Below are 26604 nucleotides of genomic sequence, written 5' to 3' on the forward strand. Positions count from 1 at the left end.
ACTGTAGACGTTTAGGCCTCAGCTGGAGCCCTGGCCCAAATGTCTACACTGCAATTTTGCTAGTCCTGCAGTTTGAGCCTGAGTCAACTGGCCAGGGCTCTGAGACTCTGTGCCAGGGGTTATTTATTGCAGTGTAGACAAACACTTAGGGGTTTTGGCAACCTTGAAAAAAATTTTAAGGGAAGCTGAGATTCTTCTGTAATCACATGAGTCCAGAAACTGAGGCTTTAAGAAAACACCAAATATTATGAATTCTGTGATTGAAATCTCAAGTTGGCAACACTGTAAAATGTGTGGGAATGCCCCAAATTGTATGTATATTTGTGAAAGTTTTGCCTATGTACTTTTTTTTTCTTGTGGAATAATTCTAACGTGGACAGGTACTTCAGTATTTTGAGGCTTTCTTTACTGTTTCCAATATCTGTCAGTTTGAAAGGTCTGTATTAAACAATGTGTATTCCTTTTATAAATACACCTCTACCCCGATATAACGTGATCCGATATAGCACGGGTTCGCATACAACGCAGTAAAGCAGTGCTCTGGCGGATCAGCGCGGCAGCTCCCAGCTGCAGCGCTCTGCTTCCCACCACCAGTGAGTGTGGGAGGTTGGGGAAAGGACGCCCCCCGTACTCACCTGCAGCTGGCGGGCTGGGGCCGGCTGGGCTGCTCCGCTTCCGCGGCCCCAGGCGTCCCCCCAGTGACACGGCTGGGGCCGGGGCAAGGAATGCAGAGAGGGCTAGGGCCGCGGCGCTCTGCTTCCTGCTGCAGGTGAGTACGGGGAGGGGGGAGGGGTCCTTTCCCCAACCTTCCTGCGCTCACTGGCGGCGGGAAGCGGGGCGCTGCAGCTGGGAGCTGGCAGAGTGGAGCTGGCTGGGGCCGGGCTGCTCCGCTTCCTGCCGCTGCCAGTGAGTGTATGGATAGGGGTCGGGACAGGGAGCAGCGGGGTTGGGTAGGGGGTGGAGTCCTGGGGGTGATTAGGGACGGGGGTCTCTGGAGGAGGCGGTAGGGGACAAGGAGCAGGGGGGGCCAAAGCAAGTTCGATATAACGTGGTCTCACCTATAGCGCAATAAGATTTTTTTTTTTTTTTTGGCTCTGGAGGACCGCATTATATCGGGGTAGAGGTGTAGTAAGGTTTCACGTTTTTATAAACTTTAATATGCAATTTAGTGATTTTTGTCTCTGTTCATTGGTGAGCAGTTTAGTCCTACATTTTCTCTGCTCCTTGCGTTGCAGAAGTGTATTGTATTCTGTAAATATTTTTCTTCAGTCTTCACTAGGATCGTCTTCTACTTCTTCATTCCAATCTGTGGGATCCTATGGTCCTTTTGGCAGGATGCCAGCATACAGTCAGTTTAATCCAAGTCCATTAGTGGGGCAGCAGTTTGGTGCTGTTGGAGTTGGTATGTTTACTTTTTTAATATTTTGTATTTTCCTGTAAAATTAAAATGCAGAAAATGTGTATAAATGACTAGTGTACAATGTTTGTGATTTTAAGTATCACTCAGACCCGTTAGCTAACCCTTTCATTTAAGGTGTTAGAGCCAGTAGTGCACATCCTCTGAGAGAAACTCTCTCCCCTACCAATGTCCTCTAGTAAAAGTAGGGAAGACCACAGTTGATATTTCTAATGCTCTCTCTAGATAAACATAAACTTTAAGGAAGCACTCCTTGCATGCCTACTTCATACAGTATAAAGAAACAAAAGAGGCACAAGCACAGTTTTTGTAAAATCTTTTGCAGCTCATCTTTACAAGTTGAGTACCTGGGTCTCAGTGGGTCCTAAAATCTACCCTGGTTTTTGAAAAAAGAAATGAGCAAGGCCTTGTGTATGCTGGGATTTTAGTCACCTGTATAGTTGTACTACTGTGGATGCAAGTGCTGGCGCAATTTACAAGGCCGATGCTGTGACGTGCAATGGTGGCTAGAAACTCAGGAGGTCTGTGTACAACAGAGGCAGAACTTAACATAGTTTGCATACTTATGTTTTTTCATCTACAGAATTTGATTTGGATTACTGAAAGAAACTAAAATGAAGAGACAAACCTTGTTAATGATCAGGAATGTATTTTGTGGGTGATCTTAGATGTCTTGCTACATTTGGGTGTGAGCAAACTGTTTTGTAGCATAGGCTATATCTAACTTAGTGGGATAGAAAAATACACTTTTGGTAGCCCATAGAATCCTCAGTGTGAAAACTGCCATGCCCAAAACTAAGTGGGAGAAGTGTATGAGGGTACATCTTCCTCTCAGGTTTTTCTGTTACCTCTTAATAGCACATGCTTTAAAAAAAAAAAAAAAAAAAAAAAAAAAGTTTCTCTTTCTTGTATACAAGAAATAATTTGGGGGCTTTTTTTAATCAGACTTGTGTTATTTATACTCATAACATACTTTTCATGTGTATTTGAAAAAGAACCCTTGTGAAACATATACTAGGAAGCTGGCCATGGCTTTGTATCTCATATTATAAAATGTATGGCTATCAAAATTATCTCCTAAAGGGATTTTGTGCCAATACAGTTTACCACCAAGTGGGAAGAAGACAAATTAAATGTGTAAAGATTGTTTTTGATGCTTTTTTAAAAAGCACCATGCACACATTTAAAAATAGATGTGGACTTTATAGTGGCTGTAAAATGGTATTATGGCATCTGTTTGTGTCAATAACTTCCATATCAAATGTGCTTAGTCTGAGTAAAAATGACCTCTGGATGCTACTTGCTGGTCTACAAACTCAGCCTGTGGTCTGAGATTAAAGTGTCATTTTAACCATTATCACCAGTAAGAAAAAGGTTTAGCAGGCAAATTTAACTCTTCAGTTACACCTTTGCAACACCATTGCTTTCCATAGGTTTTAACACATTCGTTTGTTTAGAATTTAGTAAATAACTTTTTTTAATGTAGAAGAGAGAACAGAATCCAGCTTTCCCCCTTAGTTGCTGTTACTCCACAGGACGAATAGGAGTAAAAAGCATAAGTTTATCATTAAAGCAGTATAACTGCTTATTACATCTCCCTGTGTGTGAGAAAAGACGGTTACTCACCGTTGTAACTGTTGTTCTTCGAGATGTGTTGCTCATATCCATTCCATTAGGTGTGTGCGCGCCGCGTGCACGATCGTCGGAAGATTTTTACCCTAGCAACACCGGCGGGTCGGCTGTGGAGCCCCCTAGAGTGGCGCCTTCATGGCGCTGAATATATACCCCAGCCGACCCGGCGCCCCCTCAGTTCCTTCTTGCCGGCTACTCCGACAGTGGGGACGGAGGGCGGGTTTGGAATGGATATGAGCAACACATCTCGAAGAACAACAGTTACAACGGTGAGTAACCGTCTTTTCTTCTTCGAGTGCTTGCTCATATCCATTCCATTAGGTGACTCCCAAGCCCAACTTAGGTGGTGGGGTCGGAGTGAGACATTGCTGCGTGCAAAACCGCTGATCCAAAGGCAGCATCGTCCCTGGACTGCTGCACTAGTGCATAGTGTTCTGTAAACGTGTGGACTGACGACCAAACCGCAGCTCTACAAATGTCCTGGATCGGAACTTGCGCCAGGAAAGCCGTCGAGGACGCTTGGGCCCTCGTGGAGTGAGCGGTGAGGTGTGGTACTGAGACACCTGCCAGGTCGTAGCAAGTCCGGATGCAAGACGTAATCCAGGAGGATAGGCGTTGTGAGGAGACCGGTGAGCCTTTCATTCGGTCGGCCACTGCAACGAAGAGTTGCGTCGTCTTTCTAAAGTGCTTTGTGCGGTCAATATAGAAGGCCAGGGCCCTTCGCACGTCCAGGGAATGCAAACGTTGATCCTGGCGAGTAGCATGTGGTTTAGGGTGAAAAACCGGGAGAAATATATCCTGGTTGATATGAAATGGAGAAACCACTTTAGGGAGAAAGGCAGGATGTGGACGAAGCTGCACTTTATCCTTGTGGAAAACTGTGTAAGGGGGCTCGGATGTAAGCGCCCTGAGTTCAGAAACGCGCCTTGCTGAGGTGATGGCTACGAGGAAGGCTGTCTTCCAGGACAGGTACAGAAGTGAACAGGTGGCCAGTGGCTCGAATGGAGGACCTGTGAGCTTGGAGAGAACCAGGTTGAGGTCCCACGTCGGAACGGGCTGACGTTGTTGTGGGTACATCCGGTCCAAGCCCTTGAGGAATCTAACGACCATTGGGTTAGAGAATACCGAGGACGCGAGTTCCCCTGGATGGAAGGCCGATATAGCGGCCAGGTGAACTCTAATTGAAGATATCGCCAACCCTTGCTGTTTTAGGGAGAGGAGATATTCCAAAATAAGAGGAATAGGTGCGTGCAATGGGGACGTGGCTCGTTGTTCGCACCAACAGGAGAACCGCTTCCACTTGGCCAAGTATGTGGTCCGTGTTGAAGGCTTCCTACTGCTCAGCAGAATCTGTTGGACAGAGTGTGAACACTGTTGCTCTGCGTGGGTGAACCATGGAGCAGCCACGCCGTGAGGTGGAGTGATTGCAGGTCGGGGTGACGCAGCCGGCCGTGGTTCTGCGTGAGGAGATCCGGATACAACGGAAGCGGGATCGGTGTCTGAACCGAGAGTTCCAGCAGCGTGGTGTACCAATGTTGTCTCGGCCACGCTGGAGCGACCAGAATTACCTGTGCCTGGTCTCTGCGCAATTTGAGCAGTACCTTGTGGACCAGAGGAAACGGAGGGAAGGCATAAAACAGGTGGTCTTTCCAGGGAAGGAGAAACGCATCCGAGAGGGAGCCTGGGGCTCGACCTTGCAGGGAGCAGAACACGTGGCACTTCCTGTTGTCTCGAGATGCAAACAGGTCCATCTGGGGAAACCCCCACTTCTGGAAGACGGAATGTATGATGTCCGGACGGATAGACCACTCGTGCGTTTGAAAGGACCTGCTGAGTCGGTCCGCTAAAGTGTTCTGGACTCCAGGGAGGAACGATGCCGTGAGATGGATTGAGTGGGCGATGCAGAAGTCCCACAGGCGAATGGCCTCTTGGCATAGAATTGACGAACGTGCTCCTCCTTGCTTGTTGATGTAAAACATGGCCGTGGTGTTGTCGGTGAGAACTAACACACAGCGGCCCCGTAGGAGATTGAGAAATGCCTGGCACGCCAGGCGCACCGCCATCAGTTCCCGAACATTGATGTGTAGGGCTAGCTGAGGTGCAGCCCACAGGCCCTGGGTATGGTGCTCGTTGAGATGGGCGCCCCAACCCAGAGATGAAGCGTCTGTGACCAGGTGCAGAGAGGGTTGTGGGGCGTGAAACGGCATCCCTTCGCAAACCACATTGTGATCTAGCCACCATGTGAGGGAGGTCAGGACCGAATTCGGGATTGTGACCACCATATTCAGGCTGTCCCGATGTGGGCGGTATATTGATGACACCCAGGTCTGGAGTGGGCGAAGCCGAAGTCTGGCATGCCTGGTTACGTACGTGCAGGAAGCCATGTGACCCAGCAGGGTAAGGCACGACCTCACCGTGGTAGTTGGGAAGGCTTTGAGTCCTTGGATGAGGCTCGTGATGGTGCAAAAGCGATTGTCTGGCAGGATGGCTTGTGCGCGTCTGGAGTCTAGAACCGCACCGATGAATTCTATTCTCTGGGTAGGTTCTAGAGTGGATTTGTCCTTGTTGAGTAGGATACCCAACTTGTTGAATGTGCGCACTATTATGTGGACGTGATCGCGAACTTGTTCCTTGGTGCGACCGCGTACCAGCCAGTCGTCTAGGTACGGGAACACTTGTATCCCTTGCCGACGAAGGTACGCTGCCACGACAGCCATACATTTCGTGAAGACCCGTGGGGCCGAAGATAGGCCGAAGGGAAGGACTGCAAATTGGTAGTGCACCCTGTTTACCACGAATCGGAGGAAGCGTCTGTGAGGCGGGTAAATAGCAACGTGAAAGTATGCGTCTTTCATGTCGAGGGCGGCAAACCAGTCTCCAGGATCGAGGGAAGGGATAATGGCCCCCAGAGAGACCATGCGGAACTTCAACTTTACTACGAATTTGTTGAGTCCGCGCAAGTCCAAGATGGGTCGCAGACCTCCTTTGGACTTGGGGATGAGGAAGTAACGGGAATAGAATCCCCTGCCCCTTAAATCCACTGGAACCTCCTCTATGGCCCCCATGGCGAGGAGCGTAGAGACTTCCTGTATAAGAAGTTGCTCGTGAGAAGGGTCCCTGAAGAGGGACGGGGAAGGGGGGGAGGAGGGGGGAAGAGAAGAAAACTGGATAGCGTATCCCCTCTCCACCGTGCGGAGGACCCAACGGTCCGAAGTTATAAGGGACCAAGCACGGTGGAAGTGGGAGAGGCGATCCCGAAAGGAGGGGGCTGGATCCTGGGGGATGACTGGGGCGCCGTCCTCGACCGCACCTTCAAAAGTTCTGCCTGGGGCCTGAAGGTGGTCTAGGTGGCCCCTGGTTCTGGCCAGGTTGAGGGCCGGTCCACCTTCTTCTACCACCTCGCCCTCGCCTCCGGGCCGAGTCCTGTCTCTGACGAGGCGGGGGGGGGTAGAAGCGCTGAGGCTGCGGCCTAAACGGCCTGCGCTGGGGGCCCACAACATGCATCCCCAGGGAGCGCATGATTGTTCTCGAGTCCTTGAGGCTCTGCAGGCGAGAGTCCGTCTTATCTGAGAACAATCCATGACCCTCAAAAGGCAGATCTTGTAGGGTTTGCTGCAGCTCCGGAGGCAAACCCGAAACCTGAAGCCAGGAGATCCTGCGCATAGCGATACCCGAAGCCAGGGTCCTCGCCGCTGAGTCTGCAATGTCCAAGGAGGCTTGCAAGGAGGTCCGAGCCACCTTCTTGCCCTCCTCTACCATGGCTCCAAACTCCTCCCTGGACTCTTGGGGAATCAACTCCTTAAACTTCCCCATAGAGTTCCAGGAGTTGAAATTGTAGCGGCTCAGTAGCGCCTGTTGGTTCGCCGCTCTAAGTTGTAGCCCTCCGGCTGAGTAAACCTTGCGGCCAAACAGATCGAGCCGCTTAGCCTCTTTTGATTTAGGCGCTGCAGCCTGCTGGCCGTGGCGCTCTCGTGCATTCACTGATTCCACCACCAGTGAACACGGTTGGGGGTGGGTATACAAGTACCCACAGTCCTTCGACGGGACAAAGTATTTTCTTTCCACCCCTCTCGCTGTGGGTGGAATGGAGGCAGGAGTTTGCCATATCGTATCCGCATTTGTTTGGATCGTGCGGATCAGAGGTAACGCCACCCTCGATGGGGCATCTGCTCCAAGGATATTCACGATCGGGTCGTGAACCTCCACTATCTCCTCCACCTGTAGGTCCATATTACGGGCCATCCTACGCAGGAGATCCTGGTGAGCCCGAAGATCTATCGGAGGGGGACCCGTACAGGAAGTGCCCGCCACTGCCTCATCCGGAGAGGAGGAAGAGGATGCCTCCGGTGGCACTGGATCCAAGGGGGGGTCCTGATCCCCCTGCTCTTGGGTCGGGGCATCACCTGCACTTGGGTCCATGGTGTCGGGTGGTGTGAACACTGAAGCCTCCATGGCCCCTGGCGGAGGCCGAGAGATGGTGGACTCCGGGGCCCTTCTAACGGAGTGACCCGAGCGAGAGGTCGAAGCTATTGGAGCCCCTTGCGCCTGATGGTACGCCCACGGGGTCCAAAACGACCAGTGAGATGGTCCATGAGAGTGGTCCTCTGCCATCTCCTGCCAATGGCCCAAGTTTCGTTCCTCGGCTTGCCCTTGAGGGGGATATGCCGATCTCGACAGGTCCTCCGAGGAGCGAGACACCGATCTTGACGGCCATGGCGGTGCCGAGAGAGATGAAACGAGCCCCGTGGGCTGTGGTGCCGCACGGTGCCGGTCTGGAGATGACCTATCTCTGCGCGGTGCCGGCGATCGGTGCCGGGACCGCGACCGGTGCCGATGACCTCGTCGGTGCCGGGAGTCGGATCTGGACCTCGACGAGGACCTGGAGTATGCCCGGTGCCGGGAGCGGCCCCTCGACGTCGAGCGTCGACCGTGGCGGTGCCGAGAACTACGTCTCGACGTTGATCGGTGCCGACGATCATAGCGGTGCCGAGACGTAGAGCGGTGCCGCGAAGAAGATCTTGGCCGCGAGTACGACCGGTGCCGAGACGATACTCGGTGCCGGGACTGCGAGCGGCGTGGGGACCTGCTTCGGGACCTGGATCGGTGCCGAGGTTCCAGCCCTTGTGATGGAGGGCGCATCAAGGCAGGTTTCCCCCTCGACTGGACCGGGCGAGTCAACGGTGCCGTCGGTGCCGGTGGTTGAGGCGGTGCCGGCTCCGTGAGAGCTATTAAGTCTCTCGCCGCCGCGAAGGTCTCTGGCGTCGACGGGAGGCACTGTATCACCGCCGGCCTCGGTGGAGACGCCGTCTGCACCGGACTCAACGGCCTCGGCGCCGGAGTCGACGGTGCTGGAGGCACCTGTTTCCGGTGCTCCACCGGCGTACGCGGCTCTACCCCCGGCACTGGGGGAGCCAGCGTCTTCGGCACGGAAGTCCCCGTCTTATGGGCTTTCTTATGCCCTGGGGATAATGACCGGCGCCGAGGCACTTGCCGTGCTTGCGGTGCCGACGAGGTCCGGTGCCGGGAAGGCTCATCTGACGCCACTCGCGTGGTCGTCATGGCCGGTGCCGCCGGGGCACTGCGCACCGAGGCGCAAGGTGCCGGGGCTTGACTTGTGGATGGAGCGTCCGGAGTAAGTGCCGCCTCCATCAGGAGTTGCCGGAGCCGAAAGTCCCGCTCCTTCTTGGTCCTTGGTCTGAAGGCCTTACAGATCTTGCACTTATCTGTTTGATGGGACTCTCCCAGGCACTTCAGACAGGAGTCGTGCGGGTCGCTCGTGGGCATAGGCTTAGCGCAGGAGGCGCACAGCTTGAAGCCGGGAGCGTTGGGCATGAGCCCGGCCCCGCGGCCGGGGGAGAAAGGGGGAGACGACCCCCTTAATCCCCTGAACTATTAAAACAACTAGACAACTTTTAAAACTACAACACTAGGACTATAACTATAACTATAACTACGAATAATGAAGTAAGCTAGGGAGAGTGGAGAACAGCTAAGCAGCGCTCCACAGTTCCAACGACCGTCAGGGGCGGTAAGAAGGAACTGAGGGGGCGCCGGGTCGGCTGGGGTATATATTCAGCGCCATGAAGGCGCCACTCTAGGGGGCTCCACAGCCGACCCGCCGGTGTTGCTAGGGTAAAAATCTTCCGACGATCGTGCACGCGGCGCGCACACACCTAATGGAATGGATATGAGCAAGCACTCGAAGAAGAACATACCATTTCACTTTTGCATGGGACTTAGGCTCTGCAGTCTCTTATATGCATCTGAATATTTTATCTGTAGTCACTTCTCAAGGTAAAATTGTGCTTCAGCCTTTCTTGCAATAGCTTATGGAATGCCCATTTATAAAAGGGAGACTGTGTTGCAGAAAGGTTGTGATGTTTAAGAACTCAGGGTGTCAGTCAGTAATACTTGGGAGTTCTGACTATCCATTAGACTGTAGTCCATCAGCTAGACGGAAATGTTGAATTACAACACAGATTATCAGAAAACCTACTTCATTATCTGCCAAGCTTCTGTCACTGATGCTTACTTTCCTAGCATCACAATTTTGTATGTCAGTAGGATTCCTTGGGCTTATAAAACTTGCTGCAAGGTCACCTCATCATGATGAGATGTCCATTGCAATTTGTTACTGAATCTTAACCTTATTAGTTCCCCAAAGCTGTGCAGATTTACAAGGCAAGTTACATTACATGAAGTCACGCAATTATCTGTTGAAGAGATTTTTTTAAAGTGCATTTTTTGTCTATCTCAGTATTACTCTAGGATGATTAACAAAGCACTAACAATTAAGTGACTTGTCCTAATAAAAAAAAATGACATGGTACCCACAAAACAGAATAATTGAAACCAATTTTAAATCTTTACAGCTCTCTTATTTTCTTCAAAGCAGGGGGTTCCTTGACATCTTTTGGAACAGAAACTTCAGCTAGTGCTAGCTTATCCCAAAGCAGTGCAGTTGGTTCTGTCTTTACAGCAGATGCAAGATCATTAAAAACACAGCTATCTCAAGGTAAGTTCTTGAGTGACTAATTGATCTTTCTTACTAATCATAGTGATAGGCCCAGTTATTGTCATTAGTCCCAGTTAAAATGGAATGAATGAATATGTAATTGTTTATGAATCACAACAGCTAAAATATATTCCATAACAAAAGTGTCTCTGGCCAAGACAAGCAAGAAAAGGGTGTTGTCTTTGTTCCTTAACTTGCTGTATTCCATGTAGTTATGCGGTACTTAGAGCACTGGTCACCACCCAGAGAATTTCTTCTACAAAAAAAGTTAAACTGCTTAGTTCAGATTGTTAAAATAAACATTGAATGTAGTCAATGTGAAATTTTGTAATTGTTGTTGGGGAATTCCTTGATTAATTTCATAGATAACATGATAAACATTAAGTTCTCCGATGTATATGGGCTGAGGGACTTCTAAAATTCTACTTCACCCTGTTGTGAAGCCTTTATTCCTTATGTTACGCTTTTCTTAATATCCTTGGAGCTATTCAGTTATATTGTCAGTATCACTACAAATTCAAATACAGAATCACAGAAGTGTAGGACTGGGAGGGACCTCAGTTGGTCATCTAGTCCTGTCCCCTGCACTCAAGGCAGGACTATGTAATAACTAAACCATTCCTGATAATATTTGTCTAACCTGTTCTTAAAAACCTCCAATGAAGGAGATACCACAGCCTCCCTAGGCAGTTTGTTTCAGTACTTAACTACCCTGACTGGAAGTTTTTCCTAATGTCCAACCTAAACCTCCCTTGCTGCAATTTAAGGGTATGTCTATTCTTACGCGCTGATTCGGCGGCAGGCAATCGAACTTCTGGGTTCGATTTATCGCGTCTTGTCTGGACGTGATAAATCGAACCCGGAAGTGCTCGCCGTCAACTCCAGTAATCCTGCTCGGCGAGAGGAGTACGCGGAGTCGACGGGGGAGCCTGCCTGCCGTGTCTGGACCGCGGTAAGTTCGAACTAAGGTACGTCGACTTCAGCTACGTTATTCACGTAGCTGAAGTTGCGTACCTTAGTTCGAATTGGGGGGTTAGTGTAGACCAGGCCTTAGTCTATTGCTTCTTGTCCTAATCTCAGAGGTTAATGAGAACAATTTTTCATCCTTCTCCTTGTAACAACATTTTATGTACTTGAAAACTGTTATGTCTTCCTCCTCTGCTCCCCATCTTCTCTTCAGACTACACAAACCTATTTTTTTCAATCTTGCCTCATAAGTCATGTTTTTTTAGACCTTAAATCGTTTTTGTTGATCTCCGGAGTTTCTCCAATTTGTCCACATCTTTCCTGAAATGTGGTACCCAGAACTGGATACAATACTCCATCTGAGGCCTCATAAGCAGAGAAGAACAGAATTACTTTTCATGTCTTGCTTAAAACACTCCTTACAACATCTGCTTTTTAAAGTGGCATGTGGGGGGTAAGCCATTGAACCCAACAGTAATGGAAATTGCCTGGCCAAATCTCTATGGCATACTTTTAAAAAAAAAAAAAAAAAAGGAAAGTTCAGGAGTAAAGTTTCCCGAAAATATACTTTTATTAGTGGCATTAGGGTGGTGAGGAAAAACTGAACAGCAGACTTTTTTTTCTTTTAAAAAATAAAAAAATTGGTCTTCATTTTGTTTCCCTTCGATCCTCCAGTTATTAAAAGATGAAAAAATATTTAACTTTGTTAATAGATTTATCTTCTGTCAAGGTTTAGGTAAACTCTTTGATCGGAGACTAACAGATTCTTCTTTTCACGATCCATAATAGAATCAGTTACCAAAGTTGTTATATTAGTAGAAATGATGCTGCAATAACTGGGAAAGTGTGTTGAACATTCAAACTCAACTATTAAAAGAAAAGATTGGGTTTTTTCCTATGGATATATTTAAAATTGTATGGTCTTTAGAACTAACGTGTAAGATGTAGTCTTGGGTTGAAGGCTTTACCTGCCTAAACCTTCCAGTCAGGCATCAGAAAGATTTTTGGCACCTATTTGGCACTCATTCCTTGTTTCAGATCCTAGGCCTAGGTTGTGGCTTAATTTAAAAAAAAAAAAAAAAAAAAAAGGGGGGGGGAGTGGGTTCATTCACTCTCTAATCTCTTGGAATCTGAATCACAAGTGAGGTTTTTTTGTTGTTTTTGTTTTTTTCCTTTTTCTAGCAGAAATTTGTCAACATCACTCATGCTATCCTGCAGTTTATGCATGTCTGGGTGTCTCTATTCAAGAGATACCTCCTACTGCAGCCATAGGCATGTTGCAAATCAGGATTAAAGTGTATGAACAGAACTCTGTGAAGAAGCTTACACAGCTCATCTGCCTGCATTATAGCTGGCACTAGCCATTGCTGTTCATTAATTTGTAGAACATTCACACAGCAATACACTAAATTAATTATATAGATAAGTACAGATCTGCCATTGGGAGGGCAGTTACCTTCTACTCAATCTTCACAGAAAGGAAGAGGGAAGAGTATTTCCTACCACCCAAACATCAGAAAATTCCATTCCATAGCTAGAACACTCGTGGCTGGGTTGGTAGGAATTAATTGTCCTACCCATTTTTTTTTCTTTTAGACTGGGGGAAGGGGAATTGCTATATATCTCTTCAGTCTGGATTAGTGGATCTGAGGGTGCAGAAATATTTATTTCCTCTTTGGACACAGCTGTCTTGACTGGTAAGGCAGATAACCCCTTCAGTCTAGATTGGTTGACTTGAGAGCCACAAATAAAATTTGTAGATAAGAAATGATCTCCCTGGTTACATTTTAGGTCGTTCAAGTCCTCAGATAGACCACTTGAGAAAGAGCCCAACCATGGAACAAGCAGTACAAACAGCTTCAGCCCATTTACCTGCTCCAGCACCTGTTGGGAGAAGGAGTCCTATACCAGCCAGACCTTTCGCATCTGGTAGCCAAAAATCTTTAGAGAATCAGGAGCACAGACGAGGTAGAACTTTGGATATTTTCCTTTTACCTGTCTTGTGCTTTCTCCTTTGAATGGTTTATGGATTCCTTTTAAGTGAGGTTTTAAGGTTTATTTTTATTCATACTGCATAATGATAGTTTATGTGCCAGTGGAGGTCTGAAATCTCATCTTTTTTACCCAATGAATTCTAGTAATCTTAACTTGTTTAATTTTTCTTAAATTAAAAAACATATTTCCATCATTAGGGTGGGGGAATTGTTATAATTCTGTTAAGCTTTATCACCTATCTGATTTTGAAATTCTACATAACATAGTTGTGTACAGAAGAATGATAAAAAGATATGACTTGCTCGTCTACATTATTTTCCATCTGTAGCTGAAGCACACAAGGTTTCAAGATCAGAAAATGAGCAACTCAGAAATGAAAACAAGCGACAAATTGGTAAATTAAATCTGTTTTGAGAAAAACCTTACCTTTGTTTTATGAGATGTTAATTTTAAGGCTTTAGTAGCAAAATTGTATGCGCATGCACGCACACAACCTGCAAAACTCGTAACTGCTCACTTTATATTTTAGGAAAGTGATGGGAAACTTTTTTCTCTAGTTATTTATAAAGCTTAAAACCATGCAAACTTTCACTGCAGTACAGAGAACAGCAATATAGAAAATCCACCTAATTAGTTTTAAGGAACTGATGTCATTTACTTGTGGATGGTAACAGTTAGTGTTGAAATGGGATACCAGGAGCAAAAATCATGCGTAAAGGAAACACCTGCCCTGATGGCAGTGCATTAAGTAGTGATTTGAATAGTGCTGTAAAAGCAAATATTAGTAACTAGATGATAAATACAGCAGGTGTGAAATGCAAAGCCCTGACCATTTATTATAGAAGTTGTCAAAGACTAAAATGCTGCAAACATCTTAAAATTCAAAACAGTATTTTTTTCACTGTTTTTCCTGACTTAAACCTTTGCTTAATCAAGGTAATCGAACATCCTCATGGAAGGCCTAACTTCTATTCTATTGTAGTATTTATTATAGGTGAATAAGATTGTGAGGTGCTCTCTGATACAACAGATATTTACTCACAAGAGATGCAGAAAGTTGGTGCATGAGATATAGACCTGTCATACTGGGCATTCTTAAAGTTGTGAATCTCTTCAAATCCTAAATTCTCACAGCTCCAGGTGGACCTTCAACACGAAGAGGCCGTGGTGGTCACCGTGGTGGCAGAGGACGATTTGGTATTAGGCGGGATGGCCCAATGAAGTTTGAGAAGGACTTTGACTTTGAAAGTGCAAATGCACAATTCAACAAGGAGGAAATTGATAGAGAATTTCATAATAAACTTAAATTAAAAGGTAAACTCACTTCTGTTCTAGATTTCAGCATGGGAAAACAAGAAATAGTTTGTGTGGCTTAATAAAGCAAAGGCTCTTTTGGGAAAATTTCTTTAAAGGCCATATCATTGCTTTCTAGAAACTGATGGAAAATAGATACCATGGAAAAAAACTAACAGATTTGTTTCTTTATGTATTAATGGCTTGAAAGACTTATAAACAATATTTGGCTCAGTATTTTAGGCTGGGTTTTTTAAAGAATTTTGTTTTCAATTCTGAAGTACAGAATATCCAAAATTGTGCTACTTAGCAGTAGCAGGTGTATTTTCTAGCAACCCTGTTTATGAGCAATCTTTCCCAATAGGAAAAGGTAGTAAATGTTTGAGCTCTGGAAAGATGGTGGGATGTAGGGGGAAAAAAATCAATGGATTATGCTCCAACTCTGGAACTTTTTAATATATTTCACTCCCTAGCCAATTTTTTAAGTCCGTCAATAGTCCATTAATTCAGTACATGAAAGTCAAGTGAGATACCAAAATGAGAATTTGGGGCAAATATTTTCATTGGAGAGGAGGATGTATGTGGTCTTTTTTTTTTCCCCTCTGCCAGTGTATCCATTTGTTGTTCTTTGCCTTTCTCCTCCTCTAGGAGCAGCCAGAGGAGTAGTAGTTCTTTGAGTGATTGTACATGTCCATTGCACTGTAGGGGTGTGCGCACTAGGGGCGCTGGAACGGGGGGAGGGTCGTGTGGCCATGGCCCCACCACTTTTAAAAGTGAGAGAGCATAGCCCTCTTTTTACCTGGTTGTGGGGGCAGAAAGGGGTGGCTTTGGGGGAAGTGGTGGCGCAGGGTTTTTTGGGAGGAGAGGTGGCGTGAGGACAGGGCCATGGTTTGGGTGCCGGTGGCCCCACACTTCTAGGAAGCTTTTGCCACTCCTGGTGTGCACCCCCAGCACAGCAACTGGAAGCTTTTTTTTCCTCCGTGGTATCCGTCAGGTCGATTCTGGCACCCTCATGTGCTTTGCGCTCATAGTGCCAGTATAAAGACCTGGCGACTTGTGCCCCCTTGGGTCCTCCTTACTGCCTGTGATGGTCGCTGGAACTGCTCTCCTTGCTACAGCAAGCTATTCTCTGGACTTTTTCCTTTGTTTTTTTTCTGAACTTTTAGAGTGTAAATCACTGAAGGAGAAGTGTCAGAGTTTCAACTGCTCATTATCAACTGAGTTTCATCTGCTCCCAGTTCCAAGGCGTGCCCCAGTCAATGGGCTTCAAGCCCCGTGCCTCCTGCAACAGGGCTTTGTCTTTGAGTTGCCGAAAGTGTTTGGGTGAGGCTCACCGAGATTGCTATCAGATCTGCCATGGTTTTAAGCTTCATACAAAGAAGGACTGGGAGGCTGGCTAACGTTCCTATTGATGGAAGTGGTGCTCAGTCCTTCCTCCGAGCTGAGCCGGTTGGACTCAGCACCGAGAATCTCAATGTCGGTGAGGAGGCCTCCTCCCGCTAAGCAGCACTGAGATTTCTGCTCGCCATTCTTGGCCGAGAGGGAACATTCTCTACCTTGGAAAAAGGCTAGGCATGGAGAGCGGAGTGCAACCTAGGTTGGACCATTCCTCTGCCTCAGTTTTGCAGGCAGCACCATTGACTCCAGCCTGTACGCAGGCACCGTTGAATCCGGCCCCAGATGAGTTGTTGACACCGGAGGGAGAGTGGTGCCAGCACAATTGCAGTGCCATCCATTCCCGAGGCATTTGCCACAGCCAGAAACCTCCTGGTGCTCTAGGTACTGCCATCACCGGCAGTACAAGAGTCATCAGTGCCGGTGGGCAGGAGGGAGCAGGTAGCCCCTAGCTGCCATCTGATTCTGGGCCGCACAATACCATCCAGGGGGAAACCGTCCTTGCTAATTCCGGTGCAAGCTTCCCTGCCCCAGAACCGATCTCCAGCACCGGTGGGAACCGCACCTCCATTGTCCACAAAGTAAGGCTCATCCTTGGAGTCAGAGGTTGAATTGTACCCCTCTTGCCCAAGGAGTCACCCCCATAATCCTCCCGGTCTCCCAGCCCCGTCATGAACCCAGCCACAGGGATGCCTCCGACTGTTTGGCCTGGTGGTCATTGGCCTTTACCTATGTAGTGACCTTTTTTGAACCCATGGGCATTCCCCCCGCATCCCTCCCTCCCCTCATGCCAGGGCCCCATTCAAGATGCTCCTTCTTGATGGCCTCTGAAAGAAGGACACCTGTCCCATTGGCCAGCACGTTTTTTATCAGCTCCACCCAGATATTCCAGGGGTTCGAAACTGTCCTCTTCATGGGACGCCTGAAGGCATTATACCAGTTCCTATATCACTGGATCCTGTGTCCCCTTCGTTTTCAAACCGCCTGTTCCACTTCATTTCAGCATGGTCTCCCATCGCCACAGACCATGGGGTGCTGAACACCGTGGAGGTGGGTTATATGTCACCCCCCACTCTCCAGTCGCTCTTCAGGGAACCCTCTTACAAGCAACTTCTAGCCCAGGAGGTGCAAGCCCTCCTGGTGGGAGCCGTGGAAGAGGTTCCATAGGACTTAAGAGGGAAGGTGTTTTACTCCCGCTATTTTCTAATCCCGAAAGCCAAGGGTGGTCTCAGACCTATTCTAAACCTGTGCTGCCTCAACAGCTACCTCAAGATGCTGAAGTTTCACATGGTCTGTCTAGCTTCCATCATCCACTTCCTGGGGCCTGGTAAGCTGCCCTGGATTTAAGAGACGCCTATTTCCACATTCCAATTTTCCAAGGCCACGAAAGGTTTCTCACGTTTTTCATGAACAAAACTCGTTACCAATTCGTGGTCGTCCTGTTTGGCTTGTTGGCAGCCCCACAGGTCTTTATAAAGTGTATGGCAGTAGTGACGGCTTTCTTGAGAAGATGGGGTGGGGGAAGAGGGGATGTGCCAATCTACCCCAACTGGCTAGTCAAAGGCTGATCCAAGGCTTAAGCAGAATCCAGCATCTGCCTCAGACAGTCAACATTCCAGGCCCTGGGCCTGCTAATAAATGAGCAGAAGTCTATCTTCACTCTGGTACAAAGGATAGAATTGATCAGAGTGGTATTCGACTCCACCCAGGCCAGGACCTTCCTCCCGGAAGGCCAGTTTCAGGCAATTACATCACGAATAGCGCACATCAAAAACCACCATTTCTGTCTCAGACTTTTAGGCTACGTGGCCTCATGCATGTATGTGGTGCAACGTGCAAGGCTACACCTCAGGTCCCTTCAGGCTTGGTTTGCCTCAGTGTACTCACCAAACTGCCATTATCTGGACTCGGTTCTCAGAGTCCTCCCCTGGTCTTCACCTCCCTCGATTGGTAGTGGGACCCTCAGAGGGTCTGCACAGGTATTCCCTAGTTTTGGACATGTCAGAGTTAAGCTGGGGAGCTCATGTAGGGCCCCTCAGAACCTGAGGCCTGTGGTCCCCCAGAAGAGCTTTTGTTACATGTCGTCCGAGAGCTCACATTTCAAGCTCACTGACAACACCGCAGCCATGTGCAAGGAGTCCTAAACAGGCAGGGAGACGTGTTCTCCTTCCCCCTGTGTCACCTAAACCTCAGCACTCTCCACCTGACATTATGGAAGCTCCATGGCTGAATAGCGCAGAGTTAGTCTGCTCAGAACAGGTCTGCCAAGTCCTATTAGGTAGCAGAAAGACCTCTACCAGAGCTACTTACCTCACCAAGTGGAAGCGTTTTTCTGTTTGGGGTTCCCAACTCAATCTCTCGCCTATGCAATTGTTGATTCAGGCTGTTCTTAAGTGCGCGCGCACACACTCTCTCTAGATGGCCTATCCGTTTTCTCGCACGAGACATCCATTTGTTTCCTCAAGGACCTGGAAAGGCTATACCCTCAAATTCTGAGCCCATCCCCCTGTGGGACCTAAACGTGGTTCTATCAAAACTCACGGGCTTCCCATTTGAGCCACTGGCAATGTGCCCCCTGTCATACCTTTCCTGGAAGATGGCCTTTCTGGTGGCTATTACTTCGGCCAGAAGAATCTCTGAGATCCGTGCCCCCTACATTAGAGCCCCTGTCCATTGTCGTCTTTAAGGACAAGATGCAGTTGCACCCTCTCTCTGCTTTCCTCCCAGAGGTGGTTTCACAGTATTCTACCTGAAACCACATGTGAATAGGGAGGAGCAACATCTCCATTCTCTAGATGTCAGATGCACCCTAGCATTTTATATTGATAGGACCAAACCATTCCATAGATTCACTCAACTCTTCATAGCAATAGCTGATAGGATGAAAGGCCTCCCCATTTCCGCTCAGAGGATCTCCTCCTGGATCACATCATGCATTCACACATGTTACGAACAGGCAGGTGTTCCACTGCCAGTTATCCTGACTGCCCATTCCATGAGGGCGCAAGCTTCATCAGCGGCGTTTCTGGCCCGGGTCCCTATTTAGGACATCTCCAGAGCAGCAACTTGTTCGTCAACGTTTTCTACTTACTGTGCCATTACTCAACAGGCCAGGGCTGATGCCAATTCCAGACGCGCTGTTTTACAGTCCAACCTAACCTGAGTTACTGCTTGGGAACCAGCTACAATGGAATGGACATGTCTGTGCAGTCACTTGAAGAAAAAATGGTTACTAATCTTTCTGTAACTGTTGTTCTTCGAGATGTGTTGCACATGGCCATTCCACAACCCGTTCTCCTACCCCTCTTCAGAGTTATCCAGAAAGAAAGAACTGAGAGGTGCAGATTGGCTGTGCGCTTTATATTGGGGCTCTGAGCGCACGGCACTAGCGAGCACCCAATGGATACCACCGAGGAATAAACTTCCGGCGGCTGTGCTTGGAGCGCACCCCCTTACATCGCCCCTTCCCTCCCCCCTCCCCGAGTGGAATGGACATGTGCAGCACATCTCAAAGAAAAACAGTTATGGAAAGTTTAGTAACTGTTTTTAGAGCTCTGTAATGCAAGAGTTTAAAATGTGGGGACTGGCAAAAAATAAAATCAGATTTTTTGCAGCCATTTTTATGTAGAAAGGGCTTCTTCACTGCCCTGTTACTGGTGGTGTTCTGTCTTGGGTAGATGTCTTGAACGAAGATGCTGCTTTACATGTTCGTTTGAGGAAGTGTATGCAGTGTGTGGCAGTAGACCAGTGAAGGTTACTAACACATAGTGCTAAGGGGAAGTGTTGTAAATATTTAACATTGATGTGCAAAAAGTTCAGTTTTTGATGATGTATCATTTTATTTTTTCCTTTTTTGGCAAGGCATTGAGATCCGAGCAAGATAATTTAACTTTTGGGGACTATTACAGAACTGGCTAACTTAGCAATGCACTATATCATTGCAGTGGAGTCCTCTATAGTATATCAGAAGTTCTTTTGATAAACCTCAACCCTTAAAGAGGATGAAGAGGCAAAGTTTTTTTTTTTAATGTATTTGTCATTAATTATATGTTCTGTTCATGTATGTTAAATAATAGATCTTTAGTCCTGTTAAGAATCTAATAAATTCACACTTCAATACAAGTATAACACACATTATCCATAACTATAAAATGATTTTAATATCTCATCTACTAATACCACCTTATTTAATCTGCAAAAAGTCAAGAGGACCTCAGTCCACTGGACAGCAATAACACAAACCCTAATTTAGAAGGTCTAGGTAATAGATGGCTACAGTTGTGACTATTTACATTTGGATACTCACCTTCTCTCAATGGTGTTATCTCATGGTTATTCCCATGTATTAGATCTTCAAGAAGTTTTCCCTCTAAATTATGAGAGTCATAACTAACTGCTATATATGTTCTTTCATATGGGAACCATATGAAGGTCAGATTTTTTTAAACACTGTTCCACTTTTTATGTTTAGGCTTTAGAATTTTTTTTATTTTAAAAATTCGTTGTTTTTATTATGGGGTTAAATTTTGTCACAAGTTAGTGTTGGCCTTTTCTGTTAAATCTTATTAGAATGGAGGAATTCTGATTATTTTTATTTTTCTAGAAGATAAACTTGAGAAACCAGAGAAGCCTGTAAATGGGGAAGATAAAGGAGACTCAGGTGTTGACACCCAAAACAGTGAAGGGAATGCTGATGAAGAAGATCCACTTGGACCCAACTGCTACTATGACAAAACCAAATCCTTTTTTGATAACATCTCTTGTGATGACAATAGGTATGCCCTGCAATGGGAAGCCCATTATTCTCCTCCGTGCATGTCTATTTCATAATATAGTATAAAAATGAAGTTTGTGACTATGGTTGGAAAGCAACCAAAGTTCAAGTCCCACTTGCAGTTTCCCAGTATAAAAATATGCAGAATAAACACAGGTGCTTTGATGAGTGATGCACTTTTTGAGAGTTGATTCAGTGCTTCCCCAGTGATGCACTGATAGCAGGAAGACAACAATTTGAATTTCTATAACTTCTTTGCACCAGTTGGAGGTTCAGTGCTGTTTCAGTGCCATCAGATAGAGAAAATAGAAAACTAAGGCCTAATTTCAAGTTTCCTGGTACTAATTTTTTCAATTTCCTGTTTGAATCAGCATAGAGCCTTTGTAATTGTGCAGAATGTAGCATACATACGGCAGCATTCCATCTTAAAGTGAAATTCTCAGTGCAATATTACAGTATATAGCTACAGTAAAACATTCCTTTCCATTATACTAAAAGGATTATGCCAGGCATTCAAATACCTAGAAATAGGTATCACATCAAGCAAAACTTAAATATGAAAGATAAGCAGAAGTGTTTCATTTTAGTGCCTTTTGTGGTGACTTGGGTGTTGCTGGACAGGCTCTCTCATTGTAGGCTGCTTCAAAGTGAAAGTTTAGACAAATTTTAAAGGGATCTTATTGCTTTATATGTGATAGAGAACGGAGACCAACCTGGGCTGAAGAAAGAAGGTTAAATGCGGAGACTTTCGGTATACCACTGCGTTCAAATCGTGGTCGTGGCGGCTACCGCGGTAGAGGAGGAATTGGTTTCCGTGGTGGCAGAGGACGTGGAGGTGGAAGAGGTGGCTTCGGCGCTCCTCGAGGATTTCGTGGCGGATTCAGAGGTGGTCGTGGAGGCAGGGAGTTTGCTGACTTTGAATATAGGGTAATAATATATTTGTATTAATAGAATTTTGTTTAGTGCAGTTTGAAGGGTTTGTTATCTTCTTAATTACATTCTCAATAAGAACATAGGACCTGATCCAGTGCCCTTTGGGATTGTACAGTCAGGAAAGGCTGTTGGAACAGAGGCATTTCTTAAGCAGTATTCTGAAAATACAAGGATTTGAAGAGGAGGGTTGAACTCTTTTTGTAGCTTAAAGTCGTTTACTGCAGGATTCATCACCCATTTTTAACCTTTCACAGTAAACAAAATAAATATTAGAAGCTTTAAAATTATTTCCATAGTTCTGGTATTTTCTTTGATGGAGAAACACACAGTTTTCTAAGACAGCAGTAAGTCACTTTAAGCTCTTATCCTGCTCAAGCATTTCATACTCAAGTTACCTCTGCAGTCTTCCACAAAAACAACTGTTCTTTAGGGATTAAATTCACTCCCATACTGAGGGGTCAGCACAAGGCCTATGCAGTTGTTAAATCCCACTTAAACCCTCAGAGTAGGATGTTAGTTGAGTTTAGAGATGCAGATGCCTTGAGTTGGCCCTCTGCAAAAGTCTCATTTCAACTCTAAAGAATCAAACTGAGAATTAAGGCTATGGCCAGAATAGTTTCTGATGTGCTTATAAATTGCTCTTATGCAAGGTCTGATGAAGATGATTATTTTCACTTTTTGACATTATAAAAACTGTGCCATGGAATGCTGCACAGGGATAGGAAGAACTTGGAAGAAAGGGAATTTCCCATGTCATCCACTGTTGAAACTGCAAAAATAGCTCAAATTTATCCATACTTCCTTACTGTCTTAAATAAAGTGTCTTAATTATATAAATAGAACATTAAGAAAGCTTAAAGTCCCCCAAGCATAAGAGATGAGAAAATAGTTGCCCAACTGAAATAGTTCGTGTTCAGGATGGGCTGAGCCACTGAGTTAAGTGAGAAGTAGAGTCCTCCCCCAAAGTATATAAACTCTAAAACAACCACCTCAAAAACTTATATGATGTACTCCTTTGGAGTCATGATTGAGGTCGTATCTCCTCTGGTTTCTAGTGCCTTCTAGGAGGGGCAGAGCAGGTGGACTTCCCTAAGCAGCAACTGTCAAGTGATGCATTTGGTTAAAGGGATACTTCAGATAGATTTGGCACTTTTTTGGGGGGAAAAGGATTTTTGTACTTAGTAAAAACAGAACCATAATTGGCCTGATCCTTTGCTGGGATAAGTCGTTATAGCGCCATTGATTCCAATATTGAAACTTTCATAACGTCACTATTTCAGTGAAAACCACTTGTATGGGAACTTCACATTTTCCCAAACATTGCATTGCTGCTCTAGAACCAGAAAGTTAGTCAGACCAGAAAAAATATTAGTGATAGTTTATTATCCACGCTGAGTGCCATACATCAAGTAAACAAAAATAGATAGAAGTAAGCTTATGTTAAAATTCTGGCCCAGGTTGAATACGTGTTCTTGTGATAGTTCGCTTGGGAGGGAGGGGAGGCAGTTGTCAATTAGAAATTTTCATGATATTTTTCTGGTTCATTATGGAATCCTGAATTTTCTTGCATTGGCGCAACTTCCTGACTGTGTCAAGCATTTTTCACAAGCTGGTATGGGTTAGTCCTGTAGTTTTGAGCTCCTTTGGGAGCTGAGCATGCTTTATCCAGTCAGTAGCATTGATATGGAGTGAGGCAGCATCTGAGGCTTGAGCAGAAGGGGGTGCATAATGCAGCAACTAGGCTGACTGGAAAGTTGATATCTTTACATAATCTATAATGCCATAAGTGTTTCCAAGCCTGGATGACGAGCCCCCTTTAAGTGTGCCAAACTATGAGGGGTGCATTGAATAGAAGTTAAATTAATTATAAAAAGCTGTTTTTCTGTGTTTCTGTTAATAGCCTTTGGGAAAGATACTGTGATGTCTTTTTTTGGTGGACATCTAAAATCAATTAATCGTTTTCCATATTCTCAAACTAGTTTGACTACAAATCTGTTTGAACAAAATATAACATTCTGATGTCTCTTCTAGAAAGACAACAAAGTTTCGGCATAGTCTACAAGAAAGCTGGAACCAGGTGAACTTCTAGATCTTCATGGTCGAGAGAATTAGTTTCAGTCTTTGCAAAGAATGAAGTTAATTTGCTGTATACTTGTCACCAGCACTGGGATTTAACTATTTAATTTCAAAGGGGGGTAATGCAGTTACTTTTTGAAAAATGGCCATCTTTGAAAACAAGGAGCATTAAATATATTTGAGATAGAAGGGTAAGTAATTTCTTATGTATAGTTAGCTATAAAGCAGTACTTCGATGGAATTTAAGTATTTTTTCATCACTGAAAGGATTTTTCTTATTACTAAACTGTATTTAATAATTGCCGCAAGTTACAAGGACAATTGTATGCAGAAGGCCGTCGATACTGTGAGTGTTTTGATCCACTGAAGGTTGTTTTTTGGAAATCCTGTAATATCCCTTTTGAGATAGTTGTACTTTGTCAACTAGGGTGCTGGACAGTAGAAAACTTGCTTTGTCACACAAATATGTACACACAGTAAATATTGTTTCTTAGGCAAAGGAAACTTTTTATATAGTTGTAAAATTCCATTATATCCCATTGCCAAAGAAACATTACAAACTTTGTATAGCTGTATAAAAAGCAACTAATTTTTTAAAGAATAAACATTTTTAAGTCAGCAAACATACTATGTTATTGCAAAAGTTGATATGCTAAAGAACACTGAGTTTTGTTTTCTTAGTAGCTTTTCAGGCTTTAAATTTGTTTGATTTTTACATTTGGATTATAATGAAGATTTGGAAATGTTCTTCCATTATACAAAACTGGATACTCTTCTTTCTTGCAAGAACTTCATTTTGTAATGTCTGGCATATCACAGGATTTGACCAAATTAAGATTTTTCAAATAAGAACAAAAATAAAACATTTTGTGTTATGTCAGAACTTGCAATTAATTTTACTTAGTGGTAAATATTCACTTTTTAAAAAATGGACCAGGCATATGAGTTAATATGCTCCTTCTAAAATGCTTGGGATGAAAATATGCCTCCATGTGTCAATTCTTGAAATGTTAACTTTGTTGTAATACCAGTAGACATAATCAATTTAAAGAGAATTCTTAGTGTTTGAAGTTGTTTGCATTTTGATAGACTCTAGCTTGGAGACATTAAAAATTCTGGTTGTTAGACCAGTAAACCCACAAATGACTTGGTATGGATTTTTTTGTCAATTCTAAATGACTAGTTACAACTTTTTGATATGTTTAAGTTATAATTGAAAAAGGAATCTGGTAATTTGCATTTGTATATGTATATGAAGGCCACAGGAATAAAGGGATCCAAAGATTAAAATTTTTTGATCTGATTTGCTCATTTTTGTTAACTTTATCCTCAAAATGTTCAGTGGTGATAAAGATGTGGAAAACTGCACTGTTGGAAAATTGGAATATTTAAAAGTGGTTGATAGAATCTTATCTTAATTTTATATCTTTTTGTATAGCACTACAAGGAAGTATTTTGTAATTGGTTTCCTTATTAAGGTCCAGTATTGGCAGCCGTAGAAGTTAGATAATATTGTTTAGTAATGTTTTTTGCATGTTATCAACAATGCCTTTTTGGGAACCACAAATCATGATCCTGAACAACTTCTGAGGTTTTTGAACATAAAGGCAAGTGCTGTTCTGTTGCAATAACCATGTATACTGTATGAGGTGTCCCAGGCTTATTTAAACAAGAGAAATTGTAAATATTACCAATGATTCATGCTGTGAAGGTCTTTGTTGATGCATCTTCCCCCACTCGTTTGGGTTACTAATTGGGGTGTTTTGTACCCCAGTAACTAGCAGCATGGCATACCTTCAGTGTACTTTGCTACATGAAAGTAAGGTTTTTATTTTAAGCCAGAATAAACAGTTCAATAAAATCAGTCTTTCTGAAAATTCTTTCTAGTTCTAGTAAGACTGGAGTAGGAGGAACAGATTATTAATCTGTTTGTTTTCCCAAGCAGATGTAAGAAGAACTGCGCTCTTCCCCCTTCATAATGCAAGCAGAGTAGCAGCAACTACCTCAGGCTCCTCTGTTCCTTCTAATCCTGTTTTCTGCTTTCTTCCTTTTCAAGCAAAGGGACAATGTAGACAAACAAAGGCAATACTAAGGAGAGGGAAAAACAAAATAAGAAAAAAGTCTTGTTTTTACAGTTCTTTTAAGCAAGCTACAGGAAGAACGTGTGTGAAAGAAGGGACGCTTACTCTCCTGTGGTTGCTTCCACTTGGGGGCCCAGCAGTCAGTACCAGCTAGAGATTCAGTGCTGCTCCAGACCAGCATCTATTAACCTACTCCCTGTTCAGGCTGCCCACGTGGATAGTCATTCTCTGCATCAGTGGCTCCATCTTTTAAGATAAACTCTGCTGCTCTGGGCCTTCCCTTCTTTTTCTTTCCAAAGCAACCTGAGGGGCCCAGGAGGCCCTGACTTATCTGTATAATCCCATTAGCATCAAGTTAATAAATTGAACACAGTGGTATTGCACAGATATAGAGAATAATTCAAGCTATAGAATTTTTATATGGGTGCTGTATGAAAGAAACAGCCTGAATGTCAGAACCAAGGTGACTTTGAGAGAGAGAGAGAGAGAGAGAGAGAGTGTGTGTGTGTGTGTCTTGCTAGGAGCACCACACGGCAGAATATTAGTGACTTTTCAGGGTAGGGCTATATTTTTCTACCATGCTACTCCTTATAAATGATGAGCTCCCCAGAATCAAATTTCTAAAGTCCCTAACTTATGTCAGTTCATGTCCTTCTTAAAGACTCTTGTTGTGATGCCTGCAGACTACTGCCAATTGATAAGAATTAGGCAGGTGGTGAGTTGGTGCACAGCTTTCTGAAAATGTAGCAACAATACAGGCATCCTAACTGTGTTTCACTGACCTGGTGCATCTCTTCCTCAAGCTAAATTGCTGACATTTTCTGTGGTGCCTAGAAAAATGGGACTGCTAGCTGCTACTGTCACTCTCTCTCCACTTTCCCTTATCTGGAATAAGCAGAACTTGGTGATCACCTTGTCATGCTGCAAAAGCTTTTTATTTGACTGGCTGTGGGAGGATGAAGGTGTTTCCAGATGGGTGTTAAATGAAAAGAAGCTCTTCCCTTGCTTCTGATTTGCTCAGTGGGTG

At 45.0% G+C, this 26604-nt stretch overlaps 1 protein-coding gene across 4 annotated transcripts in view; it reads left to right on the forward strand.

The window, feature by feature from the left end:
* The window catches only part of LSM14A (LSM14A mRNA processing body assembly factor), a 39685-nt gene extending 14328 nt beyond the window's left edge, over positions 1-25357 (forward strand). The window contains exons 3-10 of one of the 4 annotated variants that reach the window (XM_005289933.5): positions 1270-1402; positions 9942-10064; positions 12822-12998; positions 13354-13419; positions 14160-14339; positions 20317-20488; positions 21186-21414; positions 23452-25357. In XM_005289933.5, the coding sequence (XP_005289990.1) occupies positions 1270-1402; positions 9942-10064; positions 12822-12998; positions 13354-13419; positions 14160-14339; positions 20317-20488; positions 21186-21414; positions 23452-23475 (1104 nt within the window). In that variant the 3' untranslated portion in view covers positions 23476-25357. The remainder of the gene's footprint in view (positions 1-1269; positions 1403-9941; positions 10065-12821; positions 12999-13353; positions 13420-14159; positions 14340-20316; positions 20489-21185; positions 21415-23451) is intronic. The other 3 variants (XM_024104159.3, XM_024104158.3, XM_024104160.3) reach the window with 3 other exon arrangements.
* The last annotated feature ends 1247 nt before the right edge of the window (positions 25358-26604 follow it).

Source organism: Chrysemys picta, chromosome 14 (genome assembly GCF_011386835.1).
Source record: "Chrysemys picta bellii isolate R12L10 chromosome 14, ASM1138683v2, whole genome shotgun sequence".
NCBI classification, from domain to species: Eukaryota; Metazoa; Chordata; order Testudines; family Emydidae; genus Chrysemys; species Chrysemys picta.